We start from the raw sequence: 17,952 nt of genomic DNA on the forward strand, positions 1-17,952 counted from the left end.
TGTTTTGTTCAGGATCAAAGCTCATTTCTCACAGAAGGGATCTAAGTTTACGTTCAGTGTCACTATGCCTTTTTACAAACCTTACATAATCTATGAGCAAACTTAAGTGAATTAAACGCAGGCTGTCAGAAAACAATCCATCTGACTCTAAACTCTGAAAGCGTCTGTGCTTCAAGCAAACGTTTAATCCACCAAGCTTTCCATCATAAAGGCAGACTAGGAAATTTCAAACTGATAATTGAATCACTCCCACTCTTCGACTCATTTTCCTAGAAGGCATTTCCTTTCTCTGAAAACGATGCCAAGAAACTGTTAAATATGGCCGTGTTTTATAGGATTGATGACTTAATGGTGGCTAGTAGTATGTGTGAGCGAGCACGCACCTAATCTGATGCTCTTTCTCTTTCTCACACACACACACAGGTGTGAGATGTAGACAGATGAGTAATGATGCCATTGGACGATTGTATGTTCCTGACAGAGTGCACGTCTCTACTGCAGGGTGTGGACCGCCTCTGATTTTTTAAAGACGCAGACCTTGGTCATGCCACACTGTTGGAAACAAGGGTAAATTCCAGTTTATTTTCAGCAACTTGACAATTACACAAGGCACCAATTTATGACCGCTCGCTAAACAATAAAATCAATGTCAAGAACTGTAAGACTGAGCACTGCGCCTTTCTGATCTATACGTCCCAATAAATCTCAAAACAAATTCTCAACTTATTCTCCTTAATTTGTGTCTGGTAGATGCATTTATGCACATTTATGCATTCGGCAGACATTTGCGCTTGCAAAGTAATCACAAAATTATTGCAACTCTGCCACAGTAAGTTTAGAGTTCATATAATTTAAGCCGACAGCTGATTAGTTATGGCAGAACTGCAGTTTTTGCGCAGTTGTGCGATTAAATGTACTTTTTTGTTATTCGTTTTTGTAATCTTTTTACATTATTTCAGGGTTCAGTGCTTTGGGGTTGAAGGTACGTGCAGAAATTGCAGAGTGCCAGCAGTTAACTAGTAAAACTAGTTACGCTACGCATTATTGAGTCAAAATTGCACACATCTTTCCTATTAAAGGAGTTGAATCAGCAACATAATTGCATTTATTCATCACAAAACGTGAGAAATCTGCTTGTCTGAGCCATGTGATGTCTGAAAACCAAAGCCAAAAACTAATTCTGGATATTATCAGTAATTACATGAAAAGTGCATGATATTTTAATGTTAATCAAAGCAAGATTTAAGTAGAATTTGATTATAATTAAACCTCACTAATTAACAGAGATTTCATATTTAAAATAAATAGTGCTACACACTAAAATAAGTCCCATTTATTAAATATTGGGTAACACTTTACAATAAGCTCTCATTTGTTAATGCATTACCTTAAATGAACTGTCAACTTCCAAAATTTTCTACAGCATTTATTATGTTTTATTCATGTTTTTAACACTTTAGGGATAGTGGCTTATCAGCATGCATATTACTAACATATTAGCTTTTTATTAGTACTTACAAGGCACATTGTGCATGACCATATTCTACAACCCTTAATCCTAACCAGTACCTAAACTTTACAACTACCTTACTAACTATTTACAAGCAGTAATTTGGAGTTTACTGAGGTCAAAATCTTAGTTTGTAGTTAGTTAAAATGAGAATTGGACCTTAAAATAGTGTGCCTGAGACTTCTGATTTTAAAAATGTACCTGTATCTAATGTATCTAATGTTAACAAATGAAACCTTATTGTAAAGTGTTACCAAATACCATGACTAAGTGCACTATCCAGCTCATTATATCAGTAACAAGTCATAGGGACATGGCAACCTTTGCTGAGAATGAACCTCCTCCTCTCTGATTGGACGAAACACATAAAACACCTAGGATTTAAACCTGCAACCTCCTGGTTCATGCCTTTTAACTCTAAGTTCAACTGATGGGGTAAAGTTCACCGGTAGATCCAACTAAAATGTCGGTTTATGCAGGAGACGTGAACCTGCCACCCTAAAATTCCTCCTGTAATCACAGCTTAAGTCACTTACAACATTCTTGGGGTATTTAAGCGGCCGAAGGGGCCTGTGCAGGTGGGGGGAGGGCGGCAAGAGGATTATCTTATATTTCATAGGTAGTGTAAAGCTGCTGCTCTTAAGTGCTTCACGTGGTTATATTATGTCAAACATATCGGCTAATCTAGCATGAGCGGAGCGGCGCTCTGGCTAAAATCAGCTGTTTCAAAACAAACATCGCAAACTGTTCTACAAACCGCTCTTAAACCTAAGCCTCATTAACACTGATCTACTGATGGCTGCCGTTCTGATGATCACATGGACCTGTCGGCTCAGGTTTAGCGAGACGGATGGGAAATTTCTGGAATGGTAACGGTTAGTTGAACATTTGTATGTTTTATAGAGTTTACCAAACCAAAACATTCCTACATAATGTTCTCCGAGACTGAACTGAACCACATGGTGGACACATTCTGGATAAAAATATAGTTTCAAAGTGCAATCTGAGTGATGCAACTCGCAACATCTAAAACAACTAGTAAAATAATCAAGCATTGTTTTTAGGCCTAACAGTGATGTGCATTTATTGAGGTGCTGTGAAAACATTTCAGCATGTATCCTGAAATTAGCAATCTTGTTCCTGGCAAAATGGAATGAATTTGTTTCTCAAATGCACTCATTAAATTTCAAAGTGAATGGTTTTCCATTAAATATAGATTCATCTGAATGTAAATGAAAGCAGTTAAAATCTGAGGAAGGGATCTTGAGAAACAACAGCAGCTCAGTATGAACTTTGAGCCAGTGACTTTGAACATTGTCACTGAAAAGTATGAAACTCAACAACAGGAAGTAGAAAACACTGAGAAATGGGATGTGGCCAATGCAATACTCTACAGCAGGGATCATCAAATCTGGCCCACGAGATCCATTTTCCTGCAGAGTTTAGAGGTGCGTTCCGATCGACAGGGTCTCTACGCAGTGTTCACTGCTCCCTACTCCCTTAGCACAGTATATCCGTTGAAGTGGACTTCGCTGACAATAATCGCTCATTTGGAATGCCCTGGAACGTCATCAAAGCAAATCAACGGCAGGGTCACGCAGATTATGATTTAACATAAATAAATATTGTAATTTATTTTACTTTAAAATTTAAATACATATAAAATACATATAAACGCATGTATCTAAAAAATATAGTCCAAATGTATATGTTTAGACCGTTAACAGATTAACAGATTTTTGTGGTCTTATCTCACGCACTTTTTTCCCCACACACAGCCTTTAACTATAACTATAGTATTTAACTATCCTGTGGTAACATTAAATAAAACAAGACAGAGCTTCACCCCGCCAGTTTTACTTTCATTCATAAAATACAATATGCAAATGTAACATGAATCGCCATAACCATTCATAAACACTCTAATTTGTATAATAATAACAACATTTATTGCAACCGCTCCATTTCAGAGCCTTTAAAAAAAACTTCAACGGCTCTGCTCCATGGTTACTTCAAACTGGTGACACGGTGCGCAATGACAGTTGGGTAGTTTTCCCCGTCCACTTCCTGTGAAGTGAAGTACTGATGTTCCCTTATTCCCTATGCCGTTCGCAGTGCCCTTCGAACTGAACATGTTCGCTCCCTTTGATTTGGAATCTCACTTAAGATGGCGGAATACCCTGTGAAGTCCACTTCGCAGTCCACTTACGGTCGAATGGAACGCACCTTAGCTCTTACCCTAATCAAACACACCTGAGCATGCTAATCAAGGTCTTCAGGATCATTAGAGAATAACAGGTAGGTGAGTGTGATCAGGGTTGGGGCTAAACTCTGCAGCGCATTGGCCCTCCAGGGTAAGATTTGGGGAACCCTGCTCTACAGTATGTATGGATAAAGTAGGGACATGCAGAAGCACCATGCATAATTTTTTTTGGCACCAGTTTGAACTGAATTTGCAGATGCTGACAATTTTTAGTTGATTCAAGATGATTGGACCACAAATCCTATGCCACAATTTATTTAAAATACATACTAAGTATACTTCAAATCCATTAACATATTTATTGACATGTTACCTCAGACTTACTAATATGAAATTACAATTAAACTTTATTTGGAGTGTTTATTGTACAATTCACATTTCTTAATACAATGTCTAAAATGTGTTTTAATATCACTAATTAATTAGGATTGTATGATTGATATCAGACTTTAAAATGCTAAAAAATGCAAGATATTTAAAGCATAAAGTGCACAATCAAATATACTAAAGTATATTTGGACCTCAGTACTATTTCCGCATATTTAAACTGGATTAAGTACAAAATTAGTTGATAATTTAGCAGATTTTAAGTATACCAGTTTAGTATATCAAAAGCACAACTGCAGATATTTTTATTAAGCATATATTTGTAGTATACTTAGCATTAAATAAATGTATTTTTTCCACTAAGGAAATTTCAAACATTTACCTACAAGAAATAAGGTCAAATATGTTCATGAATGGCCATAATGCTTCATGGATGAGTTATGCAAAAATACTTATAAAATTCTGAAATCTGTAATAAATAACGGGCTGATAACCTCAAAAGGAACCTAAACTGAATACTATATTGCGGATATGGCTGGATATTGACACAAATTTCACAATTTCATTAGATTTCTGTTCATAAGCTTGCGATTCGATTCAGATTTTGTTCATTTCGATTCAATATTGATTATTTTGGATATATATCAGGTACAGTACATGGCAAATTTTCTCAAGGAAAAAAACTATATCAACTAATGCTGTAAAATATAGGCTAATTGAGATTCAGCTGGTACTACATTATAATATTGGGGGTATACAAACTCTTAAATTACACTCAATTTTTATAATAATATAGTTATAGTAACGTTACTAGTTTTTTAAATATAAACATTTAAACGTAGTAAACACGACGTATTTATTCAAACGTAAATCAAATATTGAAGAAGATTAAAAAATATATAATGAATAGGTTATATAGTGCATATATTTAGCAAATTCTCCTCTCTAGAGTTAACTTTTCTAGCTGACTAACCAGCTTGAATATGGTTTATTTCTAAGGTAAATGTGACGCTACATGACATATTGTTTACAAGCTTTTATATTGACGTTTTTCCGCGGTTAAAACAATGATTAAGCGATTACATGAGACAGGATAGGGATTTCGGTAAATTGTAGTCTTACTTTCAGTCGTTCATTCAGGTTTATTTCGTGCTGAACTTGTTCAAGTGGAGAAGATGATCAGTTCACAAGCCGCTTCTCTTGAACTGAGGCGCTACAGCGATCTTTCGTTCCTTAATAGACAGTTCCAAAACGGCATTTGTTGTCTTAATGTTGTAATAAAATGAACATAATTTGAAATCTGAGACTTTGCTTGATATCAAAATTCATAAAGCAAAAAGCATATTGCGATTTACAGGATTGGAGCCGTGTTAAAGGAAAACAGACTTGAATTCAATCGATCGAGAAATCGATATTTTTTTACCCAGCCATAAAATTGAAATAGAGGGTTTGTACTTACCTCACGATTTGGTCAGTTACCCAGATGCGTGGCCATATTGGTGATATTCAGATGTAAACAACAGCATAAACTGCATGGTTAATGTACTGAATAAATTGCTCATATGTGCTGTCAAAAATACCGAAAAAAAGTGCAAATGCTACTAAGTAAGCAGGAAAGCATTTCGACAAACTAAAGTTAATAGGTGGTAAAGATATGTACAAGCAGTATTAATTAAGATATTAGCCTAATATTCGAAAATGATAAGAACAAACATGAATGTTATCAAGATTTTTGCCCTGGAAATACCCACAAACAGGTGTTTTCATGAAATCGTCACACATCAAGAGTTTTCAGACAAAATTTTATAGAAAAAAGGCAATATAATTTGAAAATAAATATGCTGTACTACATTACACAGACACAAAAAGATGTTAATATTCAACATATTTACACAGAGTAAATAAATAATGTAAAACTCCAATCAAATCAGACCACATCTGAGAGCATACTGTTTCAGCTTGTTAGATCTTATTATAGTAGAAGTAAATGGCGATGTGGGTTTGGCCTATATTTACATTTGGCTGCTATATTGTTATTCAATACGTATGTCACACTGACATCAAGACTGTTTCGCCAAAACGTACTCACATGCACGCGCACAAACATATGCACACAAAATCACATTTACACGGTTTGTTTGTTAGAGATCACACGGCACACACACATCTGCAGCAAGGCGGCAAAGTCAAGGCAGTTGGCAACACAACTCACTGATCAGTAATAGGAATGTTTCTCTGCTCATCTACGGAAAATAAAACAGGATGAAAGCTTTTTTCCCCTCCGGACAGCAGTGGAGGTTTGCAGACAAAAAAGGGCGAGAAGATCCATCTTAACATAACACTGCACATAAATAGGTCAAATTAAATACAAAGAGACAGAATACTGAAAATATTCTAAAAAAATCATAAATTACTGAATTGCTTAAGGGGAACAGATTTGGACTAAAATTCCAAGACTAGCTGAACGACAACGAAAAACCTAGCACGAAATCGTCATCTTAAATCCCCAGTAGTGTGGAAGAAGCATGGAATCTAATCACACCGTCTACGCAAAGTGGTTTCCAAACATGTCAAAGAATGAATATCCCTTTAAGGAGTGAATATGACCAAAATCCTCTTGGGTTTGCCTCGTCAAGGTCAGAGCTCTGGTGCAAACATTTACCACAGCGGCCAGCGGGTTTCCATGGCATTGCTGTGTGACATTCCGACGACAGAATCGGTTCAGTTTTCCGTCAAAACTCCAGTCATTTGTCCGTCTCTAAAAACACACGCATTGTTCTCAGTGTTCGCGTACTGGGAGGAATGATTCCACAGCGCGTAGTGGACGCTGACGCATCGTTGCAGTCCTCCAAACGTTTCGTTTGCGCTTCAGATTCACATGAAAAACTGCACAGCAGACCCAAATCCAGTGATGTGTTTCGTTGAGTGATTTCGAGTACGACTTCACGCACGCCAGCCGACATCAGAAACGTTTACGCAGGTCTTTTCCCAAGACCCTTTAGCAGCAAATCAAATCCTGTGCTTTCAGTCTGTCGCTTCGCTTAACACACACGCATGAAAATCATGAAAATATACAGAGAGAACATTTCATTGACTGTTAACCCCCCACCTCCCCCAAACCCCTTCACTTCATTCGCTCAATATTTCCGGGACGGAAAAATGAGACCAAAGTTCAAAGCTGAAAGTTCAAAGTGCTGTGAATTACTGTGAAATATTCCTTCATGTCAGAGTCCATTCTCAAGTCGGTTTGGTTCACCTCCTTGGTTTGTCACATCTGGGAAAGCAAGTGGAAAAATCACACATGAAATCTCTGTAACATCGCCAGACAGGAAGACTGAACCTTCTGCCAAATTTTCATTGTCTCAAAATATCTTCTATAGTTTCAGATTTATACAACTCAAACATTTCTCATTCAATTTTTACCTTTGAACACTCTTTTCTGTACATAAACGACTAAATTCAGAAGAAAGTAGCAGCAGCAGTTTTTATGGAAAAGTGCAGCATGAACATTCTACTAAATATCTCCATTTGTGACCCTGGACTACAAAACCAGTCATAATGGTCAACTAATTGAAATTGAGATTAATACATCAAATGAAAGCTGACACAATAAGATGACACAATAAGCTTTCCACTGATGTATGGTTTGTTAAGATAGGATAAGACCGAGATACAATGGATACAATTTGGAAATCTGGAATCTGAGGGTGCAAAAAAATCTAAATACTGAGAAAATCGCCTTTAAAGTTGCCCAAATTAAGGTCTTAGCAATGCATATCTTTAATCAGTTTTAATATTTTTACAGTAGAAAATTGACAAAATGTCTTTACTATCCTAATGATTTTTGGAGTAAAAGAAAAATTAGTAATTTTGATCCATACAATGTATTTTTGGCTATTGCTACCAATATACCTGTGCTACTTAAGACTGGGTCATATTTGAGCTCTACAGAAGTAAGAAACTCATAGAGCTTTGGTAGGAAAATGATGCCAGAATTTGGATTGAATTATTGCTTTAAATGAAAGTGCAACACATCTTTTGTCAAGGGACATGACAATGCAAAAACAGGAAGGCCAGTCTTGCACTAACGTGTAAATACACAAGAAAGTAGATGCACAAACACACCTGCAGGTCCTTTCGTTGAGTTCTAGTTGTCTAGACCTGCAGTCGGCTTCAGAGTGTTTACAGGAGCACTGACACGTCTCGGGGTCTTGAACAAACAACCTTCTTCTCCTTTCAGAGCATGTAGAACAGCAAGGCTCACACTGGCTACTGAAAAGAGACAGAACGAGAGAAAAGGAGAAGGATTGGGGAGATTATAGCTGACACATATTCATGAGAATTATTAATAAACACTTTCACTCAAACATACACACACACACACACACACACACACACACACACACACACACACACACACACACACACACACACACACACACACACACACACACACACACACACACACACACACACACACACACGGTGAGTCAAGCAGTACGTTTTTTTTGAGCCACCCTCATCTGGTACAACGGTTTTGCCCCTTCTGAGGGTCCAAGGGGGTTTTGTAGAGTGTGAATAGCTGAAGTTAGGCAGGATGTGGCCATGCACCTGCAAGCTCAGTTGATGCAAGAAAGTAATGAAAACAACAATAAACTGATTCAGAAAAGCATACTGGAATAAAAGTCAGAGAGAGCACAGTGCATGAAAATCCAGTGTTTCTGTTTATTGCTTGGATCAGGGTCATCAGGGCACATGTACAGTACAAAACGCTGGACTCCAAGAAGGAGATTGACAGCTATTTGAGCCTACTGACCTTATCTGAAGCCAATATTTCTCTGAGGACAGGCTTATCAAAGCCGCAGTCTGAATTCTACATTTAGCCTTGACTTCAAATCACAACAGTGTAAAGACCTTTGTACAAAGTCTAAACGTTTGGCATGAAAAACATGCACAAGATTTTACTTCACCCATTGAGAGAAAGAGGAACGTAGTCACAATTCTGGCCACAATAAGTCGATTTTGCATCCAAATTTGAAATGCAATCTTCTCGGAGAATGTCAAAAATTCAGTGTGAATAGTTGTGGTGCAAAACAACTACTTTCATGCTCTTTGCCTCAAATCTAATTCCATTTCTTAGATGTAAACCCAAACCCCAGCCCTCAGAAAAATACTGACCTCAAAAGCGTCAGTCCCACAGGAGCAGACTGTCCCCATGTACGCATTTCTTCGCTCTTTCATTCTCATTGAAACACATTTCATTTCCCAATTACTGGGAGAAGCACCAGAGTAAACAGGCTGTTTAACTTTCGTAATGCTGTGAGGCAGAGCTCACTCAGCATGACAAGACCAAACTCACAGCAATGAATTAAAAAAACATCTCACACAATCCTTCTCCAATGTCAGAGAGGACCGAACCGATGTGAGTAAGATGATGGTAAGTCCTAATACAATTGTGAAAAACATTGCAAAAACAGGAAGCAGCACAAATAAGTTTGTGATTCCAACACAAATATTGTGACAGATTAGTACCATCGAATGAAAGCCATGCTGGGTGGATCGGGTGAGTTTGTATGTCGGCTACCTCCTCACTGCCCACCTCCTCCAATCACAGAGCTTGATTTATTGGGGCCTGCGGCAAAACGTATAGAGCGCAACTGTAGGGTGCCAGAAATAGCAATCCCATTCATTTTCTCAGACCTATGAGCTCAGAGGCCGTTAAGCGATTGTGCTTTTGCAGATGGTGCTTTTTGCATTTTTTGCTTTGGCGAAACCAACCTTGGAAATGAGAGCAATTCACGTTTACATGGTTGATTTCGGGAACTCCCATCGACTATTTCCATAAAGCACTGCTAATGATGAAATCCAAGGAGTTTCTATACCCGCAATCAATGTATATATTTGATTATTCTGCTATAAACATCTCATATAAGATGAATCGTCTCTGTGTCATTTATTTTATGCTTGTATTCAATGACTTGTCAGACTTGCTAGTGTATTGTGGCTATTGTTTGGATTACATCATTCACAATGCTGCATGGGATGAATAATTCATCTTCTCATAAAAGATCACATTTTTCCAAACTACATTCCCTGTTCAATTCAAAAGTTGTATTCGTGTGATTCATCTTGGTTTGGTTGAAGGGTTTTCGAAATGAATAGAAAGTGAATGGGAACATAATTCTGACTGAAAAAGTGAGCAGTTGCTCTATATCAAAAAAGTCCTAAACAATTTGGCCAAACTCGTTAATGTTAATGATTTTAAAGCATTTGCTTCGGCATTAGTGAATCAAGCTCTGTGAAAGCAGAGATCGGGCATGTGGTTTCGTGGGATGGTCAGTTTTAATGAAATGGCGGAGGAGCTGATGGATTAATGGCAATTAACGTCTGACGGGAATGCACTGATTAAAGGAGGCATAAAATCTCCTCCCAAATTAATTTGACGACCAAGAGTGCCACACTCAGGTGCAGGTGAGAGGAGGCGAACGCAGAGGTGACGTACAAATCCCGCTTTTTTTCACGGTTTTTCTTTCTCTTTCGCTTTTGGCCTTTGCCCTTCCGGGGTTTTCTGAAAAGGGAACATGACAAACACAGAAGAACATCGAAAAAACAAAAGCTGAATCGGAGTTGTTGCAAGAGATCATCCAACACAGTCAGATTGCAGTGAACGTGGTGCTAAAATGATCCAGATGGAAACATCAGCAAACATGTCTCTTCTTATTCTTGTATAAGTGCCTGACACAACAGCAGACTCCGTGAGACGTGAATTAGAAATTTAAAGCCAGCCAGGCTTTGGGGAATATTCGCCAATTCTTTAAATCCTCTCACACGAAGACGTTTCAATAAATAAACAAGGCATTAAATCTTTAAAAGCTTCAGTAATGTTTTCAGGATTCCTGGCTGGTTCGAAACACGAAAAAACTCAATCTGAGCCAAAGCTCAGCATCCACTGGTGGATTTTTACTCTCATGTTATTAACTTCTAATTAGCTATTTGGTTATAATGATCAATCAGCAAATCAACGCACAGTATTGGCAACATACACGTCCATTTATCTTTGAGATAGCTGAGGATCTTGGCATATCACGTCACACACGTCAGGCAGCAAGAATGTGAACTTTCCCCCATCTCACAATATCTGCCGCAATCCGTATATGGTTATTTGCATTATAATTGACCAATATGGGTTTTTCAATGCGTGATGAAAATAAATGAAATGCAAGATGTCAAGTTGAAGCCCTTTGAACAAAACATCAACACTATGAAGTTAAAATTCAGGCTGGTTATCTGCTATTCCATTCCTTGTTTTCAGAAGTCAGATTCAATCATGTTATGAGGAACACGCTGAGGAGCAGCCTCTGTGTCAAAGGGCCACTTGTTTACCAGAACCAGAAAGCATTTCAACGTTTTAACCCCCTAGAGATAATCTCTGACCCGTCACACATCAGCCACAAGATCAACACCCTCTGCAAAAGCGTCAACTTCAGCAAACTTTCAAACACTTCGGCCTGCATTCTCAGGCGAGAGGGAGTCATTGGAGAGGGGGTTGACTGACCGCTGCGGTATCTCTGAGGAGTGGAAGTGGCCCCGTAAAACAAAACAAGAAACGCTGTCTTATCGCCAGACGTAAAGACACTTCAGAGATGACAAAACCCTCTCTTACCTCAGTGAACCTTAGATCATAAAGCAGAGCTTATGGATGAATATGGGGCGAGGGCATTGAACTAGCGGGCAAAACTCACACACCTGTTCACGCAACTTTTTACACACCTGAGGGGCTTAGACATAAGTAACCAGCGTGCAATAACATGAAGACATCAAACAGGAAGTGAGATCAGATAGTGGTGTAAGGGTCAGAGACTATCTCAGCTCATCTGAAGACGGCTGCATTAACAAAAGCAATAGTTCTGGTCCTTTGCTAGGGCTGGGCGATATACAAAATTATATCTGCATATAACAATTTATAATACTATAATAATTATAATTGCAAGTCAGAACAATAAGATAACAAGAGAATAATAGTTTTTTTTTTTAATTCATGGCAGAAACAAGCTCAACTTTTTTCGCAATTGCGAGATTGTACCGCAAAATTCAGACTTTTCAGATCAATTCTGACTTTTTTCCTTGCAATGCTGAGTTTATATCTCATAATTCTGAATTTGTCTCAAAATTGCAAGTTTATATCTCACAATTCACACTTTTATTCTCAGAATTGCGAGTTTACATATTGCAATTCCAAATTAATATCTGAAAAAAGTTGAAATTGCGAGAAAAAAGTCAGAATTGTGAGATGAAAAGTCACAATTACCTTTTTTAATATACATAAAAAAAACATTTTAAAATAATTATAAAATAGGCATGTTTTCCACACTATTTTTCATTACGTAAAGGATATTACGGAAGAATGTTTATGTATTATTATAAGAGATAGTAATATTTTTTTAATTAAATATATTAAACCACTGAATGCATTTATTTTGCAGTAATTACAATCTAATTGTTGAATCAGATTTAAACTGATTCATTGAAAAATACTTTTGGAAAAAAAATCTTAATGTTCTCAAACTTGAGAACACAAAACTAGTCTAAAAAGCTTCTTTAGAAAACATAAAACCTATTCACAATATTCTCTATAAAAAATATTATGTATACCTTCTATATATATATATATATATATATATATATATATATATATCGCCCAGTCATAGCTTTTTCGCAGCTTTAGCTTGACAATTGTGCCTCTAATGATTTTTTAGATCTAAATCACCTGTCCGCTTGGTTCATCCATTTAAAAACAAAAATAAAGAGTTCCACTGTTCTCTCACGATCAGATTTTATGGCTTTATGTAACATGAAAAGCAAAGAGATGAGATGAAAGGAACAGGAAAAAAGGAAAACAGGAAGGAATACACCTAGCTGGAGATAAGGGTGATTGAGATAAAGGCAGAGAGATTAGGAAATGAGAATGAATGCATGAATGATGGAGGGAAGGATGACAAAATAGAGCGAGAGCCGCAGCATGCACACACATTCAACATCACCACACTAGAACAACGGCACTCACTTTTCTCTTTTCTCTGGAACATCTTTTTTCAGCCTGAAAGAAAAGGGAAAAAAAGCGAGACATTACCTCAGTGAACATGTTTGTTTGTGTGCACACAACAAACACACTCGTAATTAAAGACCTGCACAGATATGAAAGAGTACAAAAGCGGACAAATGTCCTCTTACACCCCTCAGTTATATTAATACAGCAACGTTTTTCTTTGGGGACAATCTTCCTTTCAGTAAAAAGTCCTCATTTTTGTTCAAGAGTAACAATTATTTCTAAATAAAAATAAAATCTAAAAATGGCACAGTTTTCTTGGGGTAAGAACAGGGTTTGTCTGTAGTAATTACAGTATAATAAGCTATAAAAAAGGTAACTTTATATGTATGTGTTCAAATGAGGCTTCTTACCGACATTGGCATTCACTGTGTTCTGCAAAACTCATGAAAAAGTCACCCTGATGACGGAGTGGTTTCACTCTTTTAATCTAGAGAAGAAAGTAATAACACATGAAAACAGCACATCGCAGTCATAAAGGCAGTGTTAGTGTTAAGTAAAAGCTAAAAAAATTGGCTACTCTTATTCAGGAGAAACCCTGTTGGCTTGGCCAAAAAGAGAGAGATAAAGGGTTTGAGTGTGGGAGACAAAGTAGAGGAGTGTAGGGTTTCCAAAAAGGAGACTTAACAAGATTCAGACGGATAGCGGAAGGAAACAAAATAGAGAGAAAAAGGGAGCAACAGTCTGGAAGTTAGGGGTCTCTGACCTCCAAGGTAATGTTGTATGTGACGGTAGGGGTGCACTCCATCATCTCATCGTTGCAGCACCCAGCACAGCGGGTGAGAACCACACAGGACGGTATGAAGATATGCTCTATGTCATCAGGGTATTCCTGCTGAATTTCCACCAGCACTTCCCGAGGACGGCAGAGAGACTTGTTATACACCTCCATGAATGGCACCACTGCAAGTTAAAGAAAACGGAGGAATCAGTTGCCAAAAATGTAATCCAACAGTTGCACCACTGGGTGCAAGACAGTCTTTGCTCTTCTTCGAGGTCAACACTGTTTGGAAATCAGGAGCCCTTCTAGGAATTTGTGACTGAGAGGGGCGTCCATTTGAACCATGTACATTCTTTGTGTTGCACTCTGCAAACTTTAAACCATGTTAAAGTAGCCTGCGTGTATGTTCTGTACAGTTGAGTGTCTTATTTTTGGCTTGAGAAAGAAAAAACGTTTAATTAATCATAATTTTAATAAAAATCTAGTCTGGTTCTTTGGGTTTAGCAGAGATTGAGCAATCAGAGGTTTGGTAATGCGTACTCCAAATTTTCCCTTGGAGGATTGGGTGTTGAGAAGTATTACAAACCACACTGGCTTGAGAGATTCCAATAACTACTACAAATTTAGCAAACTATGCCTTGCCAGTTTGATTAGAGCCACAGCTTTCCTTCACCCATCCACTAGAGGGCTCTGTGCCCGGGGAACCTGGCCATGTCTAGTTTTTGGATGACACCATTGCGTGCTGAGAGACTTGCCAACTTACCGTCATATGTGCTTCTGCCTCCCTCCCTGGGTATGTAGGCACTCTGTAATGAACAAAAAAAACCCACTTTAGTCAGAAATTGATATTTGAACACAGTTTAGTTGCACATATTCATCACAATTGATAATCAAATGAGTCCCAACGGGTTTGACTAGTTATTAACCACTGCATTACCACAGGTTTAGGATGATGCAACAAATTACCTAATTTCATTTCAGAGCCCAATTTCATCATAAAACTTAAAAGGGTTATCTATCACCAAGAATTGTTCTTTTTTTGGCCTGTGTATGTAGAAAAGCATTGCAACTCAGTCTGAAACTCAGACTTAAGTTAACTCAGGCTAAGTTGCAAAAAAACTGACATGTAAGCAGTTCAATTGAGACATGACATTGACTTCTAATGAGAGGCTAAAGATCATTTCAATCATGAAAGCAATCTGAAAGACAAACTGAGCTTTCAGAGAAAGTAACTGTTGTGCATCAGGGTTTCTAACACTAACTTTTAGTTGAAAAAAATTACTTCAGGGTTAGATTTGGCCTTGAAAGACCTGAGACTTGACTTAAACTTGGCCTTGATAGTCTTCTGTCAAAACTTGCCTTTGAAGATTTCAAATCTCACAGACTTCAGATTTCGCAAAAGCTCCATGGAGAGACCATGTACATTTCTCAATGAAGCTTTTTTCTTCTGTCTGAGCCTTTTACTCACTTTAACAGACCGGTTTTACTTTTTCTTGGGTTTCATATGGTTTTCCATGTATTTTTATTTATTAATAGCTGAGAATAATGTTATTATTCCAATGCTTCTCATCAGTTTTATTTGTATTTATGCAAGTCCTTGAATACAAAGTTTCAAATGTCATTAAGAATGACTCTGTTTGGTGAAAATGCTCTGAAAGTTGGCTTTAATGACTGATATCTCTACAATGTGATCTCCAGAGGCCGGATATGTTGGTACCCGGTCCGTCTGAATCGCTACACTGTAGCTGCGCCTTTAAAGCGTAATAATATCACTAAGGTGGCTATGATAGTGCCTTCGCCAAAATCGACAACAAACTTCCAAACAGTTGACTGGACACTGATTGTGCATTCAGTTGAATTCCCACGGTTGTACCCTGTCTACAGAGTTAAATGGCTCAGTGTGGGGTGGTCCGATTTGCTTGTTCAAGTGATTTTGAATAGCTTGGCAAAACATGGTCAATGACCTCGCAAGGGGAAACACAAGGACATCCAATGTAGTGGCGCAGGCACATTACATTCGAAATAACAGTATCTGAAATTCAACCAATACATCGAGTTCGTTCAGTAAACATGCACAGGCGTCTAAAACTTACCTTGACAGCTGAAAAATACAGAAGCGTCACAAGAAATAGCTGGAGCACGCGAACGGCAAAGTTCATGATTGAATTTATAAGGCGAATAAATCTTTTCAAAACCCTATCCGATGATAGGCGGACTTTAGCAAACGCATTGGTGAAGGTCTCGGCAAGCAAGTTAGACATGAGTAAAGGCTTCTTCACAAGGGGTCCGACCTATAGGGGCAACAAGAATCCCATGTTGGTCCCACAACACGCACGCAGACACCTGAGAGAGAGAGATCCACGGCAAGTAAGTTCTAGCGTCTCTCAGCTGTTGCCAATTATTTTCAGAATATCCAGAAATATGAGAATCCAGGACGCAGGTCCTCTCACATTGTTGAGAAGTAAATCAAAATTTTCTTCCAAGGCTATTACAATCCACATCACAAAAGTAATCCCATGCTTAGCCTGCCGCCCGTCTCCAAGTGCGTTGGGTTCATTTGGGAATGGGACGCAGAATGGATCAGAAACTCACTCTCTGATACAGATCGGAGTATTGCCGACACTGTATGTTATTAGCGGAGCGTACAGTGAGACCAGTGAGAGCACAAAGGCGCTGAAAGGAGAATGCGAAATCCAAGCGCACTTCTAGTCCCTACGAATGAACGTTGCTTTAATTCCGCTTCCTGTTTGATTTGTCGTCTCGCTCTTGCCGTTATGAATGATCAGGGACGCCGCCGTTCCCCGGTTTTAACTAAGCTTCAGCTGTCGGTCAGTTCGGCGATTGAAACTCACGCCATTGGACGAGACACCGTGGTGGGCGTGGCCAGAGTGGTGTCAGCGTGGACTTCTCGGACGTTCAACATTCGGATCTTCACTCAAGAGAATCTCTAAAACGAGAGAGTTTTGTTTAGGTGCTTGATGTTAAACCGGTATTATGGCTAGTATAGTAACTTGAGCTAACAGTCCTCTTATTGCAAGTTTGCATTTTGATTGGTCAGTCCCGGCATTTAGTGGTCAGATATTTTTGAATAATGACTGTTGTCCATGGTGATGCTAGCCTATATAAATAAAACCAGCTCTGCGTATTTTCTAATTAATTCATTTCAAGTCAAATTCAAAATAGATTAATTACACTTAAAAATATATCATTAAAATATTTAGTGTTTATTTAATTGGTAAGTAGATGTATACGAAACGGCACTAAAATAGTGAGCCATATCTCTACAGGATGAATGTACATTATTTTTCATATATTTGTTATTTGTACGCGCAACAGTCCTTTTTGCATAATGGTAGAATGAAACAGGGCATAATCGTTATATATTTTTTAAAATGTAAATATATAGATATAAATTAACCATAATAAGTAATGCCCGCTGCGTAATGCTGGGTTGTACGTGCAGAAGTGTAGCGGTCTACAGTATGTTCGTAATCCCAGTTTGAATATCATCCGCATCACATGACGGCAGCGCTGACGCCTTTTGGGGGCTTCTCGGTCATCTGCAAGGTTGCGTGGAAAACGGAAAGACTGCTAGGTAATGAGGGCGTGATCACATGTGGAAGTGTGTGTGTGTGTGTGTGTGTGTGTGTGTGTGTGTGTGTGTGTCCATCACCACGTACAGGTGTGTGGGCGCGCGCACACGTGCGTAGGAAAGGACCGACTCACTCCTAGCGCGCGCTGGACATGTGAGCCGCGGTCAGTCCGGCTAGCTGGCGCAGGACTCCACAACACCACTGTTCGGATTTACAAGACGACATCCCGTTTCCATAGACACACCGATTCAGGAAAATAGGAAATTAATTTCTGGTCGCTTTATAAAATATATTAAGGGATATGTTTTTTCAAGACTTGGCTCATTAGGGTAAAGTTTCCGCATGTGGCACTATCACACGTAGGCAGCTGTGAATCGCATTCATTCTGGATAGATTCATAGATAAGTGCTTTCGAACAAAATTTATTTCTCA

General features: G+C 38.4%; 1 protein-coding gene across 2 annotated transcripts; it reads right to left on the minus strand.

Moving 5' to 3' along the window:
* Positions 1-5,888: 5,888 nt before the first annotated feature.
* On the minus strand, positions 5,889-16,733 carry vegfab (vascular endothelial growth factor Ab). Of its 2 annotated transcripts, XM_073838586.1 has the most exons (8): positions 16,021-16,733; positions 14,691-14,733; positions 13,913-14,109; positions 13,560-13,636; positions 13,165-13,197; positions 10,603-10,668; positions 8,226-8,372; positions 5,889-7,374 (listed from the first exon to the last, which is right to left on the minus strand). In XM_073838586.1, exons 1-8 carry the CDS (start codon positions 16,186-16,188, stop codon positions 7,353-7,355), a joined length of 753 nt encoding a protein of 250 aa, XP_073694687.1. In that variant the 5' UTR covers positions 16,189-16,733; the 3' UTR covers positions 5,889-7,352. The 2 variants fall into 2 exon arrangements, with proteins under 2 accessions (XP_073694687.1, XP_073694688.1); XM_073838587.1 differs by lacking the exon at positions 10,603-10,668.
* Positions 16,734-17,952: the final 1,219 nt, after the last annotated feature.

This window comes from Garra rufa, chromosome 4 (assembly GCF_049309525.1).
Source record: "Garra rufa chromosome 4, GarRuf1.0, whole genome shotgun sequence".
In the NCBI taxonomy this organism is placed as follows: domain Eukaryota; kingdom Metazoa; phylum Chordata; class Actinopteri; order Cypriniformes; family Cyprinidae; genus Garra; species Garra rufa.